This window comes from Molossus molossus, unplaced genomic scaffold, assembly GCF_014108415.1.
Source record: "Molossus molossus isolate mMolMol1 unplaced genomic scaffold, mMolMol1.p scaffold_m16_p_11, whole genome shotgun sequence".
Lineage (NCBI taxonomy): Eukaryota > Metazoa > Chordata > Mammalia > Chiroptera > Molossidae > Molossus > Molossus molossus.
In genome coordinates, this window is record NW_023425346.1 from 86,209,624 (window position 1) to 86,235,841 (window position 26,218).

General features: G+C 38.5%; 1 protein-coding gene across 4 annotated transcripts in view; it reads right to left on the minus strand.

Moving 5' to 3' along the window:
• ERBB4 (erb-b2 receptor tyrosine kinase 4) overlaps positions 1 to 25,973 on the minus strand; it is a 1,035,274-nt gene extending 1,009,301 nt beyond the window's left edge. For 3 of the 4 annotated variants that reach the window (XM_036253760.1, XM_036253761.1, XM_036253759.1), the window contains exon 1: positions 25,864 to 25,972. In XM_036253760.1, the coding sequence (XP_036109653.1) occupies positions 25,864 to 25,945 (82 nt within the window). In that variant the 5' untranslated portion in view covers positions 25,946 to 25,972. Of the gene's footprint in view, positions 1 to 25,863 lie in introns of all 4 variants that reach the window. The other variant, XM_036253758.1, reaches the window with a different exon arrangement.
• Positions 25,974 to 26,218: the final 245 nt, after the last annotated feature.

Here is a 26,218-nt window from a genome sequence, read left to right on the forward strand (position 1 = left end):
TTCATATGCACCCATATAGTATATGCATGCAACAAATTTAGTCATATCTGTTAAAAAATAAATTCATTATGGCATTTAGAAGTAATCTGTTGCAAAGGAGAAAACAACAGAACAACAGGAAAAAAATAAATTTAGTCACCTACATATATATTGCTGCAAATATTTCATTAACATGGGGAGATAAACAGCTTATAGTATAGGGGACAAAAAGTGTGGAAATATTTTCTAAAGATTATAAATATTTAATTTCAATATATGTTAGTAAACATGCACTGGTTTATACACTTGAAAATATAAAATAATAAATAAGAAAAGACTAACTTCATAAGTATCAAAACAGAAGCCTGTATAAGGACAGGAAAGTCAATGCTTTGGGATGTGCACGCATGTGGCTTAGAGCTTCGACTGCACACTGAACACAGAGGTTTCCTTTGTGGCAAAAATATCAAGTGTTGTATACAGAACACTTCCAGGATCAATGTATCACTACTCAATATTTGATACGTATTAGTTACAACATTTCTGGTTAAATAAATGATCGAAATTAGTACTATTATGTGAGGTCAGATTAAAGATTTTTGAAAATGTTTAATTTCATGCATTGATGTAAATAATTAGGGGGGAAATGGAAAAATAGATATATTTTTATTTCCTTCTGGGAAGTAATTTTTAAAAAGTGACTGTAAATTTAGAAAAGGTAAACAGATGTTGTAGCTAAAGAACACATGCACAGCCCAGGGACTCAGACAGTAGTGTGGTGAGGGCCCAGGCAGGGCGCAGGCTGGGTGAGGTGGGCAAACTGGGGAAATGGGCGTTGTCTGCAAAAGGGTCAACAATAAAAATGTAAATAAAAAACAGATATTCATGAATTCATGCTATCATATATAATACTACTAAAAATCAGAGTGTTTAAAATTTAATGTAATTTAAAAGAGATTAAATTAGAGTTAGTTCACAATATACATAACTCTTAAGAATACTCTCAGGAAATAACATTATTATAGAGATATCTTACACATAAAGATTAAGATGAAAAATAAAAATTTAATTAGTATATTGACATTCAAACTATTCATGTCTACAATTAGGAAACCTAAATAAAAAACAAATCTAAAATATTGTAAAAGAAATAAATTTCTAAATGGTTGACAAAAGAATAAAGTAGTAAAAACTTTCTTCAGAGTAACAAAGCAATGAATAAAAAAGCTTACGTTTTCCTTAATTTTTGACCTTTCATAAATTTTTTTCTGATAAATAATCGCAATTATATAAAAAGATTTGTCTAAAGTTTGTTCTCTGAAACAAAGGAGAACAATTAAAATTGAAAAATAAAGGCTGACATAAAGGAATGTAGTAAATTGTTTCCAAAGAATGGAAAAAAATGTACCACTAAATATGTTGGTATAAATAAGAATCCCGGATATAAAATATATACAAGGTATGAAATCAATAAAGAACTTGGTTTGAACTATAAAAGAAAATGCAATATAATTTTTGTAAAAATTACAATCGACACACACAGACACATACATACACTCACGTGCATATTAAAAGACATTTATCACCATGCACAATATATTAGTGCAAAGCACAAGTGGTGGTTTTTCCTAAGTGATGAGATTACAAATTAAATTTTCCTCACTTTTGTGCATATTAATCTTGTTAAATAATTATTTTCATAATAATAAAGAAGTTATAGTTTAAATGTACAAAATAGAATGCATTGTAGAAACTGTCTAAAATAGTTACAGGGGTAATGCAAATATGTCAGATGATATGGTTCCAGTGTTTTCCACTAATCGGCTGCCTATTTTTAGGCAAATAACATCTCTGAACGTTACATTTATTTTCTGTAAAATAACTGGAAAAATGATTATTTTAAGAACTCTTTCTGCAAACAATTCCAAGTCTCATATATATTAGAAACAGAGTAAACATTAAGACATTAATATGGTAATGACCAAAATAATCTGCAATCTCAGTAAACTGTACTGAATTTATGTGTTTATTTATAAAAATCACCCATAAGTTCTCAGCATCTCAAGTGTTGTTGCTACTGATGTTCTTTTATGGATGACAAATATATTAAATCCTATAGCCCTGACTTTTTATATGAATTGAAATCTAATTACGGATCCAGGGCCAAATATCCTGGGTCTTTGTCTTTGTCCATCAGGCTGTCTGATCCCACTGCTGTGCAGTGCCTGTTAGGTGCTGGACAGATGAATGGCTAGGCAGAATGTATAAGTAAGTACAATGCACTGAATCCCATTGAACTATGTTTGCGTGACTTCCATAAATTTCAATGAGATCAGTCTGAGCAAAGGCTTTAATTTCAGGCTGACAATCACTGCGAACTTTTCTATATTCTCTATAGTATATCATCTGTTGGAAGTCTTCGAATAACAATGATTGTGAATCACAATAAAAAATTAAAAATATTTTAATATTTTTCTTGAGGAAGAATGTAAAGTTCTTAGTTTTAGTTTGTTCTATAGCATATAGTTTTTTTCTTTATTAAACATTTCAGTGCTTATAATTTATAAAAATTTCATTCAGTGTGCAGTGTTTTAATTCAATTACACTGGAATTTTTAGGACAGTAGAGGGTAATATGAAGATAATATTGTCATATCTTGAATTAGAAAAGCTCTAATCACATCCTTGTATGAAAACAGTTTTTATTACCACTGCATCATTATGCTCAATCAATAAAAATTTCTCAGTATGATGTTTTACCTGTTGATGACATGTTAACAGAAAAAATATACAGAACTCAGGGAAATGGAAATAGACTGTTTACTGTATATCCCCCATACCATTATCATCAGTACATTCCAAATGCTTAGAACACAAGGAGTTATTGGCAGCTTGTTGAGTGGTAAATTCAACATAATAAAAGTAGTCAGTGTAAACTCTTGCTTGTTGGCATGAGAGGGACTGCAATCCAAGGTCGGTCCTTTTTTTCCTTTCTCTTCTCTCTTCTTCTCTCTCCAGCCATGGAAAGAGAGCTCAGTTATTTCTGCATGGGTGCAAGGTGAATGAGGCTGTCACTTCTCCTAGCAGGGCTATTTATTACAGGTCACTGACATAATACAGCTATTTTTTAAATAAAAATAAGTTATATAGCATTATCTCACTTACACGGGAATTTGAAAGATATGTGCAGAGTGTTATTTATTTATACAGAAGGCTGCCAAGCGAGAGGCATCATCTTGCTTTGAGAGGCCTCCTGCTGGAAAACTGAGCAACCCTGTCATTCTAAGAATTAAAGCGCTGCACACTGCATGAAAGAAAACATGACACTGCCCTACAGTGTGGAGCTCTTCCGCTTTTCAACCTGTAAAAATAAGTTATACCAGTAAGAACAAAACTTAGAAAATATCAAAGTGTATCACGGAGAATATCTATGTAGTTTTAACCGTTCTCAGCTATGAGATATGTACATTATATACATTTAATGTACAGTTTCTGATGACAACATCGCAGACCTCCTTTGACCATCAACCAGTCTAATACACTAGTAAATTAATTGACAAGGAATTGATTTTCTAGATAAGTACATCTCAGAGTGTAGGTTTCAAGGGACAGAGAGTCTATCCCTAGAAAAAATAGTCTTAGGAAACGTAATTATAATCATTGGCTCTGATTTCAAGCCATAGATATGACACCAACTAGTTTTTCCTCCATAATATACTCACTGCAAATTATATTCATGAATGAATGTTATTTCTCAATTACAAATTATATAATTTCATCTTGGAATTTCCCAAGACCCACCTAAAAGTCTTGGGAAATGACTGGATATAATAGTGTTAGGGCTACTGAATAAAATTCAACATTTGTATACTGGTAAAAACTACAGAGCAACACAATGTTCTAAGAAAACAATAGCGATGCATGAAATCACTAAGAATCAAAATATCTGTGTAAAGCTAAACCCCTTTGGGTGTTACGAGGCCCTGCAAGGTACAGTTTTGATCGCTGGTGTGAAGGACAACTTCAGCAATCCACTTTTACTTAATAATTTCTAAGTAGGTTAGAGAATCGAGAGCTCAAGTTCAATGACCATGTTCCCAGCTGAAGTACAGGACCAGGAGAGAGAACTGGCCAGAAGGAACCACTCCTGTGCTGGGGCAGTATCACTGGCCCAGCCTCCGACTCCACATTGGACATCTGCTGGAGAAACAGTGAGCGAGGCGGGAGGCTGGGGGTGGGGGTGAATGTAAGGTCTCAGGACATGAATAGTTGCATGTCAGGCAATAATCCTAGGGAAGATTTCTTTCACAAGTCCTGGGACTATTCCAAATAGAGATCACAGTCAAAGGGACAGCTGTTTATAACCTCCTCTGAAATATTTATCCGGGGCTCCCACTGCTACCATTCTGTGTGTTCCCGGAATCGCATGCACCGAGGTTCCTCATCAAGATTTCTGGTCAAGAAGAATGAAAAACCTATAAAACCCGAATTGCTTTTCTAAACTTTATTTCTTAAAGTGCAAATAAATCCAGAAAGCTTGCTCTCCTCCTTCTTAGCAATATAATGTAGTATATATCATTCATCCCTGAATTTTTTTTAAAGTACAATAAATTCTTAGTGGCAATAATTTAAAATCTTATCATTATTAGAACACAAGAACTGATTTAAACTATCATTTACACGTTTTGCATAATATAGATATACCCAAAATGATCAAACAATGCACACAACTTCCCAAATCTCTCTTTTTTTAATTTTTTTTTTATTGCAAATCATCATCTTTTTCAGGAATATATTGATGGTGATAGCAACCTTGGTGATATTAAAGCGACTGCATGAAAAGATAAAAGGTAAATAAAATGGCTATTGGAAATTGGCCTCACTAAAGGCTGAGGAAAATAATTCATTTTCAAAATCAATAGTTTCCTGCTTTAAAGCTGTATTCATTTCAGGCAGATATTTACACAGACAACTCACTTTAGTGCATTTGCAAAAACTAAATAAGGGCACAAAACGACTTGAAGTAAAATAAAACAAAATAAAGTTTAGAAATACAAAGTGCTACACACAGATGATGACTATATAGCAAATCAATATTGAAGGAAGCGAGTGACACAATTAGAATCACAACAAATTCCTCCAAATGTACAAGAAGAAAAGAGGAAAACTGCTTTGACATTGGGTGGCAGAGGTTGGGGCAGGGTGTTAATTCATAAGTACATGAAACCTAACAAATGCCATAGTACTTTAAAGTCAAAATTGGTCTCAAAACTGATAGAAAGTGACTGTCCTTTTCTAATGGGAAAGGCACTCTCTCCGCTGGTTTTTAAGTAGGATATCGACGGGCAAGGAAAGATTAAAGACTGCTTTGTAAGAACAGAATGAGTTGGTTCCTGATTCATGGATGCAATTAGAACCACTCAGGGGTGGAGAAGAACTGGATCTAAAACAAAAGCCAGCATGGAGGGAGATAAAGGAAGGAGAGACGGCGGCATGTTATGTGCTGGTCATTTCATCTCCAGCAGTGTAATTTACCCTGTTCAATATCTCTGCTTTTCTCATAAACTCAGCATATTGTCTTTCTTCAAATTCAAGCCTTGAATGTTAATTACTCTAATTTCCATTACCTCACCACCCTCACTGTAGAATAGGACTAATTCAAATTACACCACCAAGTACCTGGTAAAGGTTACCATAGTAACAACTATTGTCTTTTATAGAATGCATTCATGAAGTCTAATCTGCTCGTGGCATCTTCATTTAAAATATGTATATCAGGACATCTTAATTGGATAAATATCTTTGTAAATGTCTTTGGATTCAATTATGCAGATAACACTTTTGTCCTCTAAATTTGTGATCAACCATAGGTTAAAGAGAGTGCTATGTTAATGATAAATAATAATGAAATCCATGGGGGAAATCAGTGGTATTCGCTTGGATTATGGTTTAATATTCCAATTATTGGTTTGCATTTAAGCAAGAAAATTATAGTTGTAGATACATAAAATCTTGATACCAAAGTCAACATTCTACATCTAAAAAAATACATTAAAATTTTTTAAAGGTATTGGAAAGTTATAATCATTTTTTGTGTTGAGATCCTCACATCTAAAATTTTCAGTATTGCAACTGCTATGAGGTATTTATTTCAAGGGTATAACGCATAGTTTGTCCCAGAAACTCTAATAGAAACCTAATCGCACATCCCTCCGGCCCGTTATTTTGAATAACACTTTTCGGCTGAAGAAGATTAACACGCGATGAAGCTTGTGCAGTAAATTTCTACCTACCTCTCAGGCTCAAGATGACAGCCAAAATCTTTTTAAATTTTTTTATTTAGTCTCAAAATGGGCCATTTGAGACACCCTTAAAAATGTCCAGATTTGCAAATTGGAGAAAGAACTATTTTCTTTTATTTTATCCTCACCCGAGGACACTTTTTTCAATATTTTGTTCAGATAGAGTGGGAGGGGGAGAGAAAGACAGAGAGAAACATTGACATGAAAGGGACACATCGAGTGGTTGCCACCCACACGCCCCAACCAGGGCCGGGGACAAACTGCAAACTGCAACCGAGGTACGTGCCCTTAGCAGGAATGGAAGAACCCAGGTCTCTCCGGACCACAGGCCGGCACTCTAACCGCTGAGCCAAACCAGCCAGGGCTTAACTATTTTCTTGATCTAACTCACTGGCTGTACGAAATTTGAGGTTGTTGCAAGAAAGTAAGTAGCTAGGTTCTAAGAGCAAAAACTGCCCTTTCCATGATTAATACTATGTCTATACATATAAAGTTTTTAGGTGTTTCGATGTTCACCGATCAGTGAGCACTACTGACAAAACTCTGGGTTAAAAACTTGATGAGGATAGGCGTAGCTTTTATCTGATGCCTTAATTGTCTAAAGGCATGTGTAAAAACCATGCATAGGGAAAGCACTTAATAATCACAACACTTTTCAGACTATTTTCCATGTGGCAACCTCTGTTCCGTATCTGTATACAGACCTTGAAGACTGTGCTTTAGCATGCAAAAGTGTTTCCAAAAATACTCAGTTAGACGTTATATTCATTGCGCTCTCTCTTGAAAAGTTTAAATGCCTATGAAAGGTAACATAAAAAAGTTATCTCATAAATTTGATTAAAAACCATTTTCTCTTGAAGGCGCTTTAAAAAACAATAAGGATGAAAGGACACAGGGTTTCAGTTTGCCAGGTAAACATAAATCTTTGGAACAAAACTGTCTCTCTAAGTGCTTTTTTTAAAAAATACCAAAACTATAAAAACAGAATATGAAGGAAAAATGATTTGTGAAATCTGCCCCTCAGAGAGAGCCAAATTCTTCCCTACAGAGCCTACTTACAGTACTCACACCAGTCTATACATACAATGATTCTACAAATCAATGTTGTATCATGTTCATAAGCACAACGTAAATTCAGATTAGGAGAGAGAGAAAGCCCGTGGTCTTCTCGCATTCAATGTTTTATAACTTTAAATTTATGAAGCTTCAGCCTGACTGGTGTGGCTCAATAGATTGAGTGTCATCCCATGGACTGAGAGGTTCCAGTTTGATTCCCAGTCAGGTCACATGCCAAGGTTGCAGGCTAGATCCCCAGTAGGGGGCATGCAGGAGGCAGCTGATGGATGTTTCTCACATCAATATTTCTATTTCTCTCCCTTCCTCTCTCTCTAAAACATCAATGAAATAAAAAAATGTTAAGTTTATGATGCTTCATTTTTTTTGCTTTTAACTGTCTTAGCTACCATACTACTATAATAATACTATAGCATACATAATTAACATTTATTGAGCATTTACTATGTGATTGACACTGTTTTACATACACTATCTCATGTAATCCTCACAGCTATAAAATTATTATTAATATTAGATCCCAGTTTTAAAGAAAAAAAATTGAAGCTTAAAAAGATTAAATAATTAACCCATCTTTACATTATTAGAATTCAAACATGGGCTATTCATTCTTAAGTCCCTCTGTCTAACCTCTACTTCAACTCTGCAATATTTTACTTAATATTGTCAATTTTAAAAAGTGACTAATCTGGCCCTGGCCAGTTTGGCTCAGCGGTTAGAGTGTTGGCCTGCAGTCCAGAGAGACCCAGGTTTGGTTCCCACTAAGGGTGCGTACCTCAGTTGCAGTTTGTCCCCAGCCCCGGCTGGGGTCATGCGGCAGGCAGCCACTCGATGTGTCCCTTTCATGTTGATGTCTCTCTCTCTCTCTCCCTCCCACTCTACCTAAACAAAAATGGAAAAATGTCCTCAGGTGAGGATAAAAACAAACAAACAAACAAAAATACTAAAAAGTGACTAATCTGGTTACTCTATTTGAGGTATCCTAGTTTCAATTGTAATGTAACAATAGAAAATTAGCATATGCTGTTAATATACTTGATTCTGTTTCCAAGTTTGGCATTTTCATAAATATACCTGGTTATTGATAATTATTGTGGACATCAAACAAAATACCTGTTAATAGAATAAAATAGTTAACCAATCTATATTGTCAACGTACTTAGAGGTTTTAGTTTATTTTCGTATATAAAATATTGACATTGGGATAATGCAAAATGAAGAGCTAGGAGTTTGGGCATCGCTGATCTGTCACCTGCCCAGACGTGTGCCACCTGGTCAGCTATTTAATCTCTCTAAGCGTCTGTTTCCTCGCCTGTAAAACAAGGGCAGCAGTGTCCATGTTAGGAAGATTAGGTGAAATATCACATCTTAGTGTGCTTATCACTGTTTCTGACACAGCAGGCCTTTAATAAATGTTAGATATTATGATTTCTTGGCTTTTTACCAAATGCAGAGTTAATGTGTACTGTTATAGTAATTTATACCAATTAAGATAAGATGAATCTCAGAGGGAAGGGAGGGGGTGGGAAGTAATTAACCAAAGCATTTATATGCATATATGCATAACCCAGGGACACAGACAACAGTGAGGTGAAGGCAGGGGGGACAGGAGCAGGGTGGAGGGGGTCAATGGTGTGGGGGAAGGAGGGATATCTGTAATATTTTCAACAATAATGACAGATTTTTTTTAAAAAAAAGAACATTAAATTGTGAAAAGAGAAAAGTAAAACATTGAACAGATGTGGGTGGAGACACTGGGATATCCGAATCAAGACATTCACAGGGCAGTGGCAACAGGAAGGCCCGAGCTCTGGACAGAGAGGTAGGAGCTCAGAACCATCTACAAAGAAGTGAGCTGGGGGAAGGTATCCAGAGACTGAGACAAAGTGGGAATGAATAGGATCAAGGCTAGACAGAAGCTTAAGAAAGACTTTTTTGTTTAGTGGGTTGTCTTCACTCATTGTCTATTTAACCGTAAATAACCAAAATCTAAGTCTAAAGTACACCCCCAAACAGCCAAGTGGATTACAGACTACCGCCTCTGCACAGTGGCTCTGTGTCTTGGCCAATTATATTATTCTGAGCCCCAGTTTCCTTATCTTCAAAGTGGATATAATATTACCTGCCATTCAGGTTTTAGGGACGCTGGAGGGACTGCACAGAAGTACTGGCATGGACACCATGCTTGGCGTAGCGGAGGCTTTAAAATGCATGTAGACTGCAGACAGGGGAGAGGTGGTAAGTCAGAAAGACTGGCATAAGCCATCTATGACAGGACTGTAGTTTTCATGCTAGGAGAACCTAATATAATGTTTTTTAAATATGACCACAAAAGACAAAAGCAAATTATTGTATTTAGTGTATCTTACAGTCTGTACCTAAAAGAGTTAGTAAAAGAGATTGAAATGGCCCTGGCCGGGTGGCTCAGTTAGTTGGAGCATTGTTCCCTGCACCAAAAGGGTAGTTGCTGGTTTGATTCCTGGTCAGGGCACATACCTAGGTTGCAGGTTCAGTCCCTGGTCTGGGTGCATATGGGAGGCAACCAGTCAATGTTTCTCTCTCACACTGATGTGTCTCTCTATCTCCCTCTCCCTTCTTCTCTCTCTAAAAATCAATACAAACATATCCTAGGGTGAGGATTAAAAAAATAAAGAGGGAGTCCAGCCCGTGTGGCTCAGTGGTTGAGCATCGACCCATGCACCAAGAGGTCGCCAGTTCAATTCCCGGTCAGGACACATGCCCAGATTGTGGGCCCGATCCCCAGTGGGAGGCATGCAGGAAGCGGCCAATTGATATTCTCTCTCATCAATGTTTCTATCTCTCTCCCCCTCTCACTTTCTCTCTCTCTAAAATCAATAAAAGGAAAAAAAATAAATTAATTAATTAAAAGGGAGACAGACTGAAATGTCAAAGGTCTTAAAATAAAATATTTCCAAAACTAATAAAGAGCATTTTGATATGTAACTGAAATAATTGCATGCGTGCCTTCATCTTTCTGTATCCTTTTGCTTTTCAGTTCTTTAGGAAAGAACTCCTCTTTCTCCATTTCTCTACAATTTATCCTCTACTCTCAACTGGAAGCCCACACTCTCCCTTCCTGCTCTGAGTCTGCTTACAGACTCCTCCCTCTGGTTGTGTTAGATCCAATCGTATAAAAAAATACGTGCTGGAATAACCCAGGTGCACAATGAAATACATATTTTTTAAGCTTGTATATCTTTATTTTATGTTCTCTGGTTTTTAAAATTGAGAATAATTTGTGACAGTACATTAGCTTAGAGAGATAAATGTCTAGCATAAAGACTGTTGAGAAAAAAATAAAAATTTTTTTTATATTTAAAAAAATAATAAAATAAAAACCTTTAAAGGATCCTTCACAGATCCCCTGACCTATGAAGAGAAGGTATGATGGTGAAAAGCATTTGGAGGGGAATCCTAGCCACAGAGACAGGAGCTGGTGTTCCATGCCTGTGTTTTGGAGCCCAGGAAAGGCTATTTGGGCATGGTGTGCTTGTGACAGACTTGGTGGGAAGGCCCTCAGAAGCCATCAACCCAATCCCCATCCCCAACATCGCTGGCCAGTTGTTCTTCAGCTGCCTCACTCATTCCCTATCATCACAGAAGAGGTAAGATCAGAGCCTACCACCCCACACATGAAGGAACTCACCACCTCCCAAGACAGCCCAGTCCAACTTTGGAAAGTTCTAACTGTGAGAAACTCCTTGATGGTGTTCAACCGAAATCTGATGCCTTACAATTTCAAACAGCTGTTAATGTTTCTGTTCTCCAAGGCTACACAGAACAGTGCTAATCCCTCTTGTATGTAACAGCCCTTCAACTTTTGAAGATAGCTATCACGTCCCCTTCCCAAGCCTCCTCTTTTCACGCTTGGCATCTACTTCTCCTTAATCATTCTTCAAATGAAAGAGTACTCCGTGTAATACCGTTTTCTTTGCAAAAAAAAAAAAAAAAAAATCACATATTTAAGTTAACAAGGGTATAATAATTTAGCCGATAATAATAACTCATAACTTCTATCACAACATCACACTTTAATTGTGTAAAAAGAAATTTTAAGTTCAATGTCTTCTTCTCCTTATCCAACACAAATATAAAGAGTATGTGGACTGCCCTCAAGGGATAGTCCCATGTCTTAAGTGACTTAATACACGCACGTGGGACAGCTGGCACCTTGCCAGATAGTTGTTCATTGGGATTAATAATATAAGCATGTAATGTGGTTATTACCACACATATTATGGCAATCACAAATTCAAATTGTGATTCTTCAGTAGCCCAATTATTAGACCTATGACCCACCAGTATCCACACTGACTTCTAGAATTCATAGTGTCTGCTTTATTGAAGTCCTTTGGCCACACGCATGTGATTTTTCTCCTAGGCTAATTGCATCTGTGCACCAGGCACTCTGTCTATCATTTCCAAGCCATTTCTTCTCATACCTCAAGTCAAATAAAAAAGCACCTATGTTGTAAAACACAATTTAGAAATATGCCTTCTTCAAACTAACTAATTCTTAATTGTGGCCCCCAAGTTAGTAGAATACTATTCATATTCATAATCCTTTAAAATACTATAAATTTTTTATTATGTATAAGAGTAACAAAGTATGTAATAGCTATAATGGCAAAGACACATAAAAATGGACCACAGCATATGCCAAAGCAGAGATCTGAAGATCCATCACTGTGCCAAGTATTAATTCATTAGCTGTTTGATCTGCAAAAATTTGAGGAAGCAGTGCTGGGAAGGGATCTAGGAAAATCAATCAGAACATTCAGAACAGAATGCATTTCAGTATTTTAACAATCAGTATAATTATTAGAAACAGGTCTTGAATATTAGTCCTTATAACAGGACACACTTTCCTTTTTGCTCATACCTTTAATACAAGGGTTTATAGGATTTTGAAAATGCCAAAAAAAGTCTCCACATTCTTAATATAAATCAAAAATAATCATTGAAGTTATTTTTTTTTTCATATATTGAAGAGGGGAGCATTGAAAAGCATTTGATCTTGACTCGGTATAAAATCAAAGATGTCGTTAGTTTAAAACCTTCATGTGCTATATCAGCACATATACAATTACTATGAACTTTAATCAAGAGAGAAGCTGTCTGAAAAAAATTAACCTTGAAATAACCACTGGAAATATGATGAGATGAACAATTCATGAATATGAGAATTATTCTCTATAGTAAGCTTGATTATGGAGAATGGAGTCTTGAGCTATGATAAAGCTCAAGCAGATATCTGAATAATGTTAAAACTTTTCAGATACAATGCACTGTGCTAGAAAATACTTTTGGGAATTCCCAAATATGGATATTAATGTACAAATGCCTGGCTTTTTCTAGAATCACATTCCCATCGAGTATGACCATTTTTCCACACAAGTTAGTCTCATTTAGAAATTTCTCTAAAATTTCTTTTGGATGATGGCACTTCTTCACAGACTAAGGTCTGGGATTTAGGGTTTTTTTGTTTTGTTTTATAGCCACTTCTTGAGTGGATCCCATTCTGTTGACTTCTACATCCAATGAATGACTAATTCCAGGGTGTGAGTCTAACCATACACCAGATTCAAATCACAAAATTACCATAAAATAATGGGATTTCTGATACACTTACAAGTAAACAAAATCCTTGAATACCAAAACACCACTATGTCCTTGAAAGAAAGATATTTTTGATGTTTTGACATATTGTATTTTCTGCAGACCTGGAATAATTGCAATGTTTTTGTTTTTCCTTTTTTTTCTCATTAATAAATATAACTTCACAGTGCTCATCTTGCCGGTGAGAAATATGGTACTTACAGAAATTTATTTTTATATAGCCTATAAATATTGAGTAAAAGCCGTTAAACTGTGGGAGACCAACTTCATCGGCACCTTTCAAAGAGTGACCGAGTCCGTTTGTTGGAGTAAAATAGCATGTATCAGATCTAAATTTGCTAAACAAAATTAGCTGCGTGCCATTCTATTTGTCTTATCTCTTTCTCTGGCTCACGGTGTGCTAATTCTGGGCACAAGCAATATAGTAAGTACAGGAAAAAAATAATGAATGCCCCTTTCACCAACAGTTTTATAAAATGTTTTGTCTATTTCAATTTATCTCAAAGCCGTTTATACTTTCAAATTTCACCCTGCACTTAAAAAAAAAAAAGGAAGGAAGGAAAAGGCCACTAAAGAATTATATCTGAATACCAATCACTTCAGTTTCTATAAATTCCAAGTATACTTTTAGAGGTTCTGATATATCACCAGAGACAATGGGGCTGCTAAATTTGAAGTTAAAACAACTGTGAAATATTATTAACTGTTTAGTTGATATTTTTACATAGTAAAATTGTGACTTGAAATACTCATTTTTTTATTATTACTAAAATGTGGTAATAGATTAGTTAAAATATGAACACATATCGGAGCTATCTGAGCACTGACGCTAATTTAGATGCATTGTTTTATTCACAGCTGGTAATAATGTTTATTGTAGTTAAAATGGGTGCATTTAACTTAGCCAAAGAATAAAAGTCAAAGATAGATTATGTGCTAAATAAAAAATGATTAAAAATTAAAAGTGCTGTATTTCCAGAGGTAGGCCCTTAGGAATATAGCTTTTATACACCCAAACTGGCAAGATTCTTTTAAATCACACTCAACCACTGCACACTATACAACTGCATAACAGACAGGATTACATGACCCATTTTTAAAATATGATGTCAAGATATATATATATCTATATATGCATTAGCCATGTTTATATTTAGAGAGAAATATTCTGAAGAGTATCTTTATACAATGCATTATTTTACACAAAGATATGCTGAAGTCCTTTACAGTGTGATTTTACTGCGTGTGACAATTTTTTTCTCTCGAAACAATGCATCCTTCTATATAAATAGTGGACTTTACATCCAGTAGAAAAAAAAATAAAAATTATATAATTACACCCAAAATTCACAGTAATAGGGGATAATGTTGCTTCCTAAAATACATAATTTTCAAAGGTAGGCAGATTTTTCATAAAGTTGTTTTTTTTTAAGGCTCCAGCATTAGAGCCCCTCTCTTGCATTGGTGCATCCCGAGGTTTTGTACTTAATTTGCATTTCCATTTCTGTATTGCTTTTAAAGAGGTTGCCCAAGTTGTATAAACACATGCCTGGAAACCCTGGATAGGTCTCTGCTTTGAAGTTTTCTCAAGAAGACAAGGCTTATATGATGGTTTGCTTAGCACGCAGAAAGAAAGCCCTCCGGAGAACGTCATGGAGGAGGAGCATAGTAACCCAAAGGAGAACTCCTTAAATGGTTGATATATTGGGCAAGTTCCTCCATGTGGCTACACAGAAAGCAAAAACAGCTGCTGACCTGGGGGCAGATGGATTTGGGCGAGCTAAACATGCCCTTCTCTCCCGGTGGAGCAGGTAGAGAGAGGAGCCCCACCCCCGGGGGCACCACAGGCTCAGTCTCTGGGAGAAGCTCTGGGGCAGCTGAGAAGTACAGCAGAGCCACTGGCCCTCAGAACAAGGCAGACACGCACCTGGGACGGTGCACCAGCCGGGCTTCACCCTTGCATACTACTTCTTTGTATCTCTGTGTCCTTATCTGCAAAGGAGGAACAGTGATTCCTGACTCAAACTTTCTCCTCAGGTATTCTTACAGGGAAAAGAATCAGGCAAGTTCTAAGGGAATTTATGACAGAGGTCTGGGTGCCTCCATTGCCCAGGTCTCTCAAGAACAGATTACTCTGCGGACTGTTAGGGGGTGGTTTGAAAGCTCTATTAACTCTTTCAGGCCATTATTAAGTTAAGATACAATTAGAGCACCATAGTGACTTAGAAAGGTTGACAGTTTCTCAGTATCTGCGAAGCTGAGAGGAAATGTCTGGAAGAGCATTTTCACTGGCAGAATCTGACTGTATAAATACTAAATTAATTTCACCAGTTGTCATTATGCACCAAGAATCACATAAAAGAGCAGCCACGAGAATCCCAGTCACCTTTCAGCTCAGTTATGTTGCAAGGGCTTCCTTTATAGGATACTTGTGAATCTGTAGGCATATGTCTAGTTGTCTATTTTAAGACACTGAGAGGTTTTAGGAATAAGAAACCTGTATTGTCACATATATCTAGGATTTGAAAATGCCACATTCTGTTAGAACCCCCCCCCCTTTTTTTTTCATAAAATACTATTATATTAGCATTTCTCTGGAGGCAGATATTCCTCCCAAGGGTATGGAAAATCACTTAGTAACATATTTTTTGTATTGTGCTTTATTGGCCTTGTCTAACCATCTTTTAAAAAAAAGAGGAAAGTTGGCATCATGAATTTCTTATATGTCCTCCTCACTTCCTAACATGGTCCTGAAATACAATGATGGGTTAGTACATGATTACTGCTTACACTTATTGGATGGTGAGCACACCATGATATGAAACTTGTCAATAACCAATGTTACCCCAATAAACTTAATTTTAAAAAATTTTAAAATGGGAGATAAGAAATAGCAATGTAATGTCTATATAAAAATAGTGGACTACAAAATATTTACATGTTTAAGAATGATATTCACATATACTTAACTCACCAAAAATAAAACCAACAGAAATACTTTGTATCATATTATGAGCAGGCTCTAAAAATGGGAATGGGGACAAATGATATACTCTTGGAAACGCTCCATTGAAAGAAATACCCTAGGAAGCTCGAGAAAGCAACTAAAGAAACTCCCAGGGTAAACATGTCTAACATCTATTATTAAGAATTCTATAATTATGTTTTTAGAACAGCTTACTTTGTGCACTATATGGTTTAATTACAAATAATAAGTATCTGTAAGTGAGCTTAAAATTGTGTCAGTAAATGTATGTTATTCTTTCATTAAAAAATATATTTTTAAAGAGCTTACTAGGTATGTGGTACCACATTAATCTTTGCAGGGGATAAAAACTCTTGCTTTTAAAAAGTTGAAAGCATAGTATGGTTTGAGATTAAACTCCAGGTAAGTGGTATAGATAAGGTATTTAGAGTCTATGTGGGTAGTCAGTGAAGGAAGATGTAATGATGAGGTGTGCCTTAATGTAGAACACAGAGTCCACAGTTGGGACAGGCATAAGCATCAGATGAACCACAGATCCCAGGGAAAGGGGTTGGCAAAGGCAAAGACAACAGGCAAGGTACTGCCATGGAATACTGACTAGGTAAGCCTGAATCTTAGAATACCTGGCAAGAAACTCTTAAGACTGGATTAAAAGGAAAATGGATGACTATTTTAAGAGGCTTTGGGTTTTACAAGGGGAATACATTTTAAATCTTTTAAATAGAAACTGAGATGATAACAGCATTATCTTAGAAATGGTCATCAGGCAGTGGCAAGGGAGAAGACTTAGAGCTAAGAGGGCATCAAACAAGGGAACCAGTAAAAAGGATCTTGCAATAACCCCGCTCTGAGGTTTTTAAGGACTGGATGAGGTCAATAAAAATGTTAAGGAATAGACTTTAATAAACCATGCAATCAAATTGCCTTTATAAAAAACCCAAAAATGTGTTTAACTGCTCCAATTCTAGACAAAATGATCAGACAAAGGAACTTCTAAAAATGAAAGTGCATGTCTAAAAGAAATACGATTCTGTTTTATTTCTGTTTGGTTTTCATAGGTCCCTATAGAAACAAATTCATATTGCCTAAGCCTACAGGGAAAAATAGAAAATGAAGACAAAAATAATCAGTAAAAGGAAAGTTCATGTAAAGCAAAATATTCACTGCCATCCATGACCTCAATTATACACCACCCTGCCAGTGAAGGGGACCATCCCGAAATACAGATTTGTACAACTTATTACGAAAGCTATAGCCATGCCACATACAGTCACTAAAGCTAGAGAATTCATAGCCTTTTTGCTTTTTCTTTCGGTCCTAACCAGATATGAAATATACTCAGAAGACCACAGAAACCCAGCAAATGCATCTTTTGAAGGCAGGTTTAGAACCCCCACTTGTATCCTAACGACTTGAAACCTGGATGTCCACCTAGACTAGACCTACATGGCACCAGACAGACAGCAGTAAAAGTTGGAAGAGTAATAAAGATGTAGTAGGTGTAAGTGATTATGTACAAGTCTGATCGTTTTGGGAAACAAACTAGTGGTTATCACACAGTTCATTTTCTTCTCTTTAAACACCTTTAGACTATGTTACAAATGAAATATATACAGTCATAGAGCCTTGCTTTCTATTACTTTAACTCTCTGGATTCAGACACTGAATCTTACATATTCTTATTGACCTCGAGAATTTTTCATTAATCCCTACAATACTGGAAATAACGTGATTGACAATGATACTGACCTACTTCTACCTCTCAAGATAGTGGTTTAATGCTGTTGCACTGGAAGTTACATAGTATCTATGTTAATGTCTTACAGGGTCCATTCTCATCTCAAATTCCTAACAGGACGTGACTTTCCCTGCCAAAACAAGTATCAACCCTCCTTTCTGTCACTATGGTCCATGAGAATGATGACCCTGACTGAAAAAGCTCCAGTGCTTGAGGAAAGTCAGAGGTAACCAGAGAGAGTTAAGCTGAAGTCAACAATGCAAATTCACAAGGCCCAAAGGCAGCAGCTTGCAGAAGCCAACTAGAAAGAGGCAAATGTACAATAGAACCTCATTTATAAGTCTTAGTAGTCAAACTTAGCTTATGCACTTATGGAAAGAACACAATTGTGATCTTCGTAGGGGCCTGCAGAAAAAAGATAACCCAACAAAAACAGTGCAAAATATATATAACTTGGATCCAAGGATGGGAGTGGACAAATCTGAAGAATTCCCACGGATTTGCTAATTAAGTGTCCCATCAACTAATCGGTGACAAGACGACCACTGTTTATCCTTTATAATCCATTTTCTTTAAGCATGCTTATCAGTTAATTAAAGAATTAAGAAATAATCATTCTCTACTTATTGGTCATCTGTATAAGTCTCACATAAAATAAACTCTTAAAGGTGCTTCAGACACAAAAACTAGTGTGGACATTTCTTATCTGACTTTTAGGGTCCAAATGCTATGTCCAGAATAGACCCTTCCAATTAAACTGATCCTCTTACAGAACTATATTAACAAAGGTGCTTTATTTTTTAATCTCAATCTGCTGTAAATTATAAAATGCAAACAATGATTACCTCCGAAATATAAATTAAAGATGATGATCCCACAGTCCTCCCCTTGAAAAAAACTTCACAGTCTGATAATTAGGTTCATGGTTCCAATCCATTTGTTTTCATTTCAATTTTGCAATTCCCTTTTAAAACAACAGAGCCTTGTATTTATTTATTTTTAACTGTCTGGAACTTTTCAAGTATGACTACGTATGTTGAAGAAAATGCATTGGTGTCAGGAGGTGTCAACTAACTTATATCATCTAACTTCCCAGTGCTCTCAGTTTTCCCAGTTACAAATGAGAGCACTATGCCTGGCCGGTGTGGCTCAGCTGTTGAGTGTCTACCCATGCACCAAGAGGTCGCCGGTTCAATTCCTGCCCAGGGCACATGCCCAGGTTGTGGACCCAATCCCTAGTGGGGCTTGTGCAGGAGGCAGCCAATCAATGTTCTATGTCACTTATGTTTCTCTCTCTCTGTCTCTCTTTCTCTCTCAATCCCTTCCTCTCTCTCTAAAATCAATAAAGAAAAAAAAATGTTTTTTAGTGAGAGGACTAAATCCATGGTTCCTAATTAGTGCTAGGTTTCTGTGAAGCCAGCACAGGAGAACAGAGGAAAGAGTGGAAGACAACTGGGGGAGCACACAGTCAGGGGCACAAAGCTGTCTTCTCACCGCAGCTATAACAAAGCACTCCCCTCACCCAACCCCCATTTACCTGTTTCATTTACTTATTTGTTTCCCCCATTTTTTATCCTCACCCAAGGACATTTTTCCATTTTTTGTTCAGATAGAGTGAGAGAGAGAGAGAGAGAGAGAGAGAGAAACATCGACGTGAAGGGACACATCGAGTGGCTGCCACCCACACGACCAACCAGGGCCGGGGACAAACTGCAACCGAGGTACATGCCCTTAGAGGGAACCGAACCCGGGTCTCTCTGAACCGTAGGCCGACACTCTAAGCGCTGAGCCAAACCGGCCAGGGCCCCATTTTTGTCCAGATAGAGTGAGAGGGTGAGAGAGGAAGAGAGAGAGAAAGAGAGAAACATCAACATGAAAGGGACACACCAAATGGCTGCCTCCTGCACAACCCCAACCAGGGTCGGGGACGAATCACAACTGAGGTACTTGCCCTTGACTGGAATTGAACCCGTGGCTCCTTGGTCTGCAGACCAATGCTCTCACTGCTGAGCCAAACCAGCCAGGGCCCATTTACCTGTTTTAAATACCAGGGCAATGCACCCGAATTCACTTGAAAAAAGAGACCCACCTCTAAAAAGAACTGAAGTGCAATGAATTTCTTTTTCTCAAAAGTCTAAACATCCTTCTCCTAACTAAATTTTTTTAATCAAATTCATTGTTTAGGTATCAGTTTCTGCTACACTAATGGAGATGAAGAAATTGAGGCATAGAGCAAGAAGTCAAATCCAAGATCACACAGAAAATTACTGTATGACCAGAATCCAATTCTCCTCTTTTATTCTGATGCTTTCTTCTGTAGCATCACACAACAGCGGGGCTGCTGCACTACTCACAGCCCAGGCCTGTACTTATCCCATTAAATTCTATGTGGCTGCTGCCCCCTGGAGTTGTGCAAAAACACAGGCTTCCAGAACAACCCCTTATTCAAATGAAAATAACTCTAAAACAATTACTACATGTTCAAAAAAGCACTTTAGAATTAGGCCCCAAAATATTCATATATTTCACTTCTGTGTAATAAACATGAGGCCGTTCTCTTCCCTCTTGAAAAATCAGTACAAAGAGAAAGCACTAGTCTACCTGTGTCATCTAAAACAAGGACGTAGCTTTAAAGCTTTGATTAAACCACTGGAAAATAGGTCAATTTCTTTAACAAACATGTCTGAATTACCAACAACTCAGAAAAAGAGAAAAAGTCATATACAATGAAATCTGAAGAGACCACAGAGCAAGTGTGAAAAGTAATATTTGGGGTAAATGGCCTCAAATACAAACACTTTATAGTTAACCTCTCTATTTCATTAAGACAGATGCTCTTGTAACAGAGAAGGTCTGCTAGAAACTCTACATTATGTTTATTAACATGTGTACATGTTTTCAGTATATAAATTAACTTGTTACTGGAATGTACCACAATACAACATTTTTCCAGAAAACTGCTATACAGTGGAGAGAGAGAGAGTACACTACATGCATGTCCCCCCAGGGCACACAAGCCAAGTGACAAACACATGGAGTAAATTGCTCAAGGTATAAAGAAGAAATACAGGAACTGTCCCCACAATGTAAGGATGCTGATTTAAACCACCTGGTTATGTCCTGTGTCACACCCACAAAATAGGCACTCAAAATCTTCAAATTATGCAGGAGAGCTACAGCTTCAGGGAACATTGATTTAAAATCTTTTCATTACCAAAAAAAAAAAAAGAAAAGAAAAGAAAAATTAAATTATTTGTCATTACAAACTGTAAACTCCAATCAATAGCTGTATTAGAAACCATGAAATGTAAGGTTTTACTCCTACTGCCCAACATTTATTATAATTTAGAAAATGAGTATTCGAGAAAAGAAACGTTGGTTCCATATGGTCAAATGTAACATAGTACAATGTTTCTAAAATGATACAACCCCGAGAAAAGTTTATAATATGATTAATTTCTAGCCTTCACAATATACTCAGTAGATCATTGTAAAAGATAACAATGGAATATAATTGACAATTGCATTTTGTTGAACAGCTGTGGGCTTGAACATGCATAAGCTCGTTTCAATGTAAATATTAACAGCTCTATAAAACTGTATTTGTCAAAAAGGGTGAAATCAAGCAGCAAGGGCCAACAGGTTTGCAGGTAACAGAACATCTTTTTTGCTCATTCATCGCATTTATGTTTCAGGTACTTACAAATTACACATGGATATCCAACAGCAGCAGAGCACTGTAAAAAGCAAAAACGTGCTGCTATTTTTAATACATATTATATTTTCTGAAAAACTGGTTTGAAATAATATACAAATGACACCACTTTAAAGTATTGCAATATCTAAGGCACCCTAATTCAATTTATTGTCTAAAAGGTACACCTTAATAGTCATTAATCCCAAGATGTCTCTAATCACCAAGCTTCAGAGAATATTCAGAAAGACCTCCAACTGCCTGCATCTCTAGCATTTTTTCAAATGCCAGTGATCAACTGTCCTTCCTTGGTCAAGAGGAGAAAAGAGGGAGAGTAAAAGGGAAAAAGGGACTTCTCTGTAGAAGGATTTGGCCTTGGAGTCAGGACTTTTAAGATGTGTTAGTGATCTTGGATCGATGCCTTTTTATTTTCTTTCAGGAATAAATCTGAGCAATGGAATGGCTTGTGATTGTCCAGCCAACCAGCCATAGCAGATTTATCAGAAAGAAAGAATGAAAACTGGCTCAGAGGACTCCTGCGGTGGCTGAGTGGCAGGTTGCTGGTAAAAACACACACAAAAAGGATACCCTCAGTGGTGGAGGGGAAAATATTCACTTGTGTAAACTCAATAAACAATAAGATGTAAAAAAAAAGAAAAATCTATGGTTATGGAAAGGGTGAATGCATAAGACAGATGATAAATAGTACTTCTATTTAAGAACCAAAGGGATGAAAGCTCATGAATACTAAATATTCTAATCCACTTTAAGGAGGAAATATGATTTCCCCTCCAATGAATGCAAACTCTAAAATTCAGCCACAGCAAACTTACTGTGTTCAGGTTAGAGTAAAAATTAGGCAAGTTTTCCACAAAGTACATGCCCTGGTAAATATTCTAACGTAATTTCTTAATTAAGACAAATTTCCAGTGACTAGATGAAAAAATATACATAAAGCAGTAAGTGCTTTAAATTTTTTTTAAAAAATCACTTTCGATGTATGCATGATTAAAATTTTTAAAAACTAGTTTCATTTAAGAAAATTAGAAAACAGGAATCATAACACAACCAAGAGTCTCCATTTTTATCACAATTGTCCATATTAGAGTGTTTTCAAGTGATGTGCAGTTATAGTGATAGGTATAAATTTATTAAGAAGCATGCATTCTAAAGAAAAATTAACACTTTCCTAAAAGTCCACTTCGACATATATAAGTTCAAAATTAAAAGAAAAAACAAAAAGTAAACAGTGCACCCATAGGTGTACTTACAGCAAACACATGTAGAAAAAGCACTGTGTGTATACACACACACACACACACACACATATATTTAACATCTTTTTCATTTTCTAATTAAGTTTTATTAACCCTTTTTTTCTCAAATGTGAAAACAACCCATAAGATTGGAGATGTATCTTAAATAGGTAGGAAAATGTAAGTTATTTTATAGAATGTAAAGCAGAACCAAGTTACTTGCAAATCAGAAATGAGAACTGCACTAGCTCATCACATATCTATTAAGGTAAGACTATCACTTCAGTACTACTATATAGTTCATTTCAATACAAAGATAATATTAATTATTTTTCAGTTATACCAGGAAGACAGAAATTTTGGAATTATTCTTTTTAGTGGTCAAGGCTTTATAGTAACCATATAAAGGGCCCTTAGCTATAATATTTCTTGATAAAATGAATCACTGGAAATGAGGCAAAGTCCTTCCAACTTACGAAAAACAATCGCCTTCTCTAAAGCTGATTTTTTTCCAAGCAAAAGAAGGAAAAACAAAAACAGGTCCTCTTCAGTTACAATTATTTTAAGAAATATCTTAAATCTATACAAGAGAATGGTCACCTCCCCCCATATTTTTATTCTATTCACATAGAGCAGTAAATAAGGTGCATTCCTTCTGCTTCTTAAGAAATTAGCATTTCAAAAATATGCCGCTTTCCCCTGAACTCCAAGCGTGTCTAATAATGCGAGAAGCAGATTGTCTTCCCTCGTTTCCTTAATTTGTTTCATCTAAAAGCAATTCACTCAACATCTTGTCGCCCTCTGGCAGCTTAGTTTACTTATCCGCACTTAATTTCTCATTTGGACCAAAACAAACTCCTCCAAACTGCTACTGACTGCTAACCACGAGAGGGGAGACGCAATATGTATTTACTCGGGAACATACAGCCACACATAGGCAGCCACAAATACACATCTTCCCTCACATCCCAGACAGTAACTTGGTTTTAGAAAAAGCACTACATTAAAACCAGCTGAACTCCCCTGCCAGGTGCGTCGGGGTGAGGCTGGGGTAGGATGAGAAAAGAAGTCCCCAGGGGCATTTACAGTTCCCAGTGGATCACCTTAGCATGCGTGTTGCAATTATACCAGGGATGCACCCGACAGCTTTTCTTTGTGCGGCCCTTTCATCTAGATCACTTTGTGTTTTGAACAAGTGAGGCTCGCCTTTGTGTCCCCAGAATTTCAAGTACAGAGTCACACACGGAACAACAATGGCACGCTAATCCTCGCGTTCTAAATGGGCTCACTTGTGGGTCTGACAATTCGCGGGGGGGAAGCGGGAAGAGACCAGCTGCAGAACTAATTTGGATTACATTCCTTGCAGAAATTCTGAAAAGGGCTTTTCGGCATAGCTCAACCCGAGCCATACATACAGTTAATACCAAATTGCTGCGGACTCAGAGCCGGGTCCCCCAGCGGCTGAAGCTGAACTAGACAGCCCCCAGTAGGTCGCCTCCTAGAAATTCCTCTCGGCTAAGTCTGCCTGTCGGCCGCAACTGCTTTTGAATGGGTCAATGTGCATAATCAACCCATTGAGGGAAAATATGAAGGGACTCAGAGTGGAGAGGGAGACAAAAAAGGGATGTATCTAAGAGGCCGCTTGGAATCTCAAGTCCGTGTTGGTGTAATTCCGGAGGTGGCTGGAGCGCGGGACCTGGTATGCATGAAGAATTTCAGAGTAACTGGGAGGGTGCAAACGACCAGTACAAACGATGCACATTGTGCCATTCGAAGGTCATTTTGCAAAGCTCTATGATTGTAACTTGTTATTTACTAGGCAAGGCAAGGAGGGGGAGGCGGCGGCGGCGGGGGAGGAGCGGGAAAACTGCAGCGCGCTGTTTTCTTGGTGAGGTCAGAAGGACACCCTCCCGGGGCCTAAAGCTCTCCCTATCGCCACTCCCGGGGGCTTTATCTCCTGTAGTTGCCTCCCACGCTCCCGCGAGCAGCCCCGGATGGTTCTGGAAATCTCTCAGGCTCTCCCTTGGCCGCGTCGGACACCGATTCTCTTCGGTCCTTTCTTGTCCCACTATCATCCGCTGGAAACTCAAGTGTCAGAAACTTTGAGCTCCCTCGCACTGCAGGTGCTGTCATCAGCCCTGGCCGCCGCGACGCGCCAGCCCCACCGCGCTGCCTCTCGGGGGTCACTTAGCCTTTTGCCTGTCCAGGTAGCTGGGGCTGAAGCTCTCCCACAAACAGTGGCCGCGCACCCCGCACTGCCGCACCCGCCTCGGGTTCAATCAATTCGCGCGACGGGTCGGCTCGGTAGCCGCACTGGGCTGTAAACAGAGAAGTTGGAGGGACTCTGGCCAATAGCGAGTTTAACTTCAGAAAAACTCTTCCTGGAGCCAAACCCAGCAACCCACGGGAAGGCCGGGCTCCCGGCTCAAGTATGTCAACCTTTTTTTTTTTTTTTTTTAAAGAGGTCAGGCAAGCAGGCTATCTCCCTTCAAGTCACTCGAGAGCTCCGGGCCGCCAGCCCAGGAGGCCGGAGTTCCGGGTCCCCGGCCGGGGCGCGCCCGCCCGCAGCTGCAGCCGCCCAGGCTGGGCTCCAGTCGGGTCTGACCCAACGGGGCGCGCAGTGGCCGCGGGCAGCACACACAGGTGCAAAGCCCGTCCTCCAAGCTCCACTCTCCACGGTCCTCCGGCACAGAAGGGCCCAGCGGGCACCGCCCCGGGACTCCAGTCCTTCCCGGGCCCAGGCGGTGCGCGCTTCGCCCAGGCTTCTTCCCTCGGGGGCCCAGACGCAGAGAGGAGCGTCTCCTCTACCTCGGGGTTGGGTCTCCCATGTCCCATACAACAGGCGCGACCAGAAGGGATCCAGCTCAGGCTCACAGAAAACGCGCGAGGATCCAGCTCAGGCTCACAGAAAACGCGCGAGTAAGGAAAAAGGGGGGTTAAGGAGAGAGGAAAAGGAGACAGGGGTGCAGAGTGTTTTTTCCACGATAAATAAAAAGCGGGCACACACAGAGGGTAAGTTTAGGGACAGAATGAGAGGCGACCAAGAGCCCAAGGAAGAGGACCCGGTAGTGTTCCCTCCTCTCCTGAGAGCGGGTGGGTGTCAGGGTGGGCGAAGGGGGCGAGGGAGCCACCCAGGCAGCCAAGCCAGCCGCAGCAGGTTTGACAACTGGAGGACAAGAAGGAACCACGACCCACCTGACTGAGAAGCGCTGGGCTGGACGGTCCCCGCTGCTACCAGAAGGCTCACCCAGACGCACAGCCCTGTCGCCAGCTTCATTTTTTGGAAGTCTCAGATCCTGTGCTGACAGTTACATGTCCAAATGGCATATCCCCTTTCGGGCACGCGGAGGAGATCCGGCAGCCAGGCGCGCGTGGGGGCGCGAGGGGGACTGGCGCGTCGCGCGCGCGGTGCACCGGCTCCAAGAGCAGGCGACCGAGTCCGCGATCGCAGGTCCAGGGCCGGGGACCGGAGGAGGGGGAGACGGTGCGCGTGAGTGTGCGCGTGTGAGAGGGTGCTCGAGTGATTGAGCGTGGAGCTCCTGGCCGGACT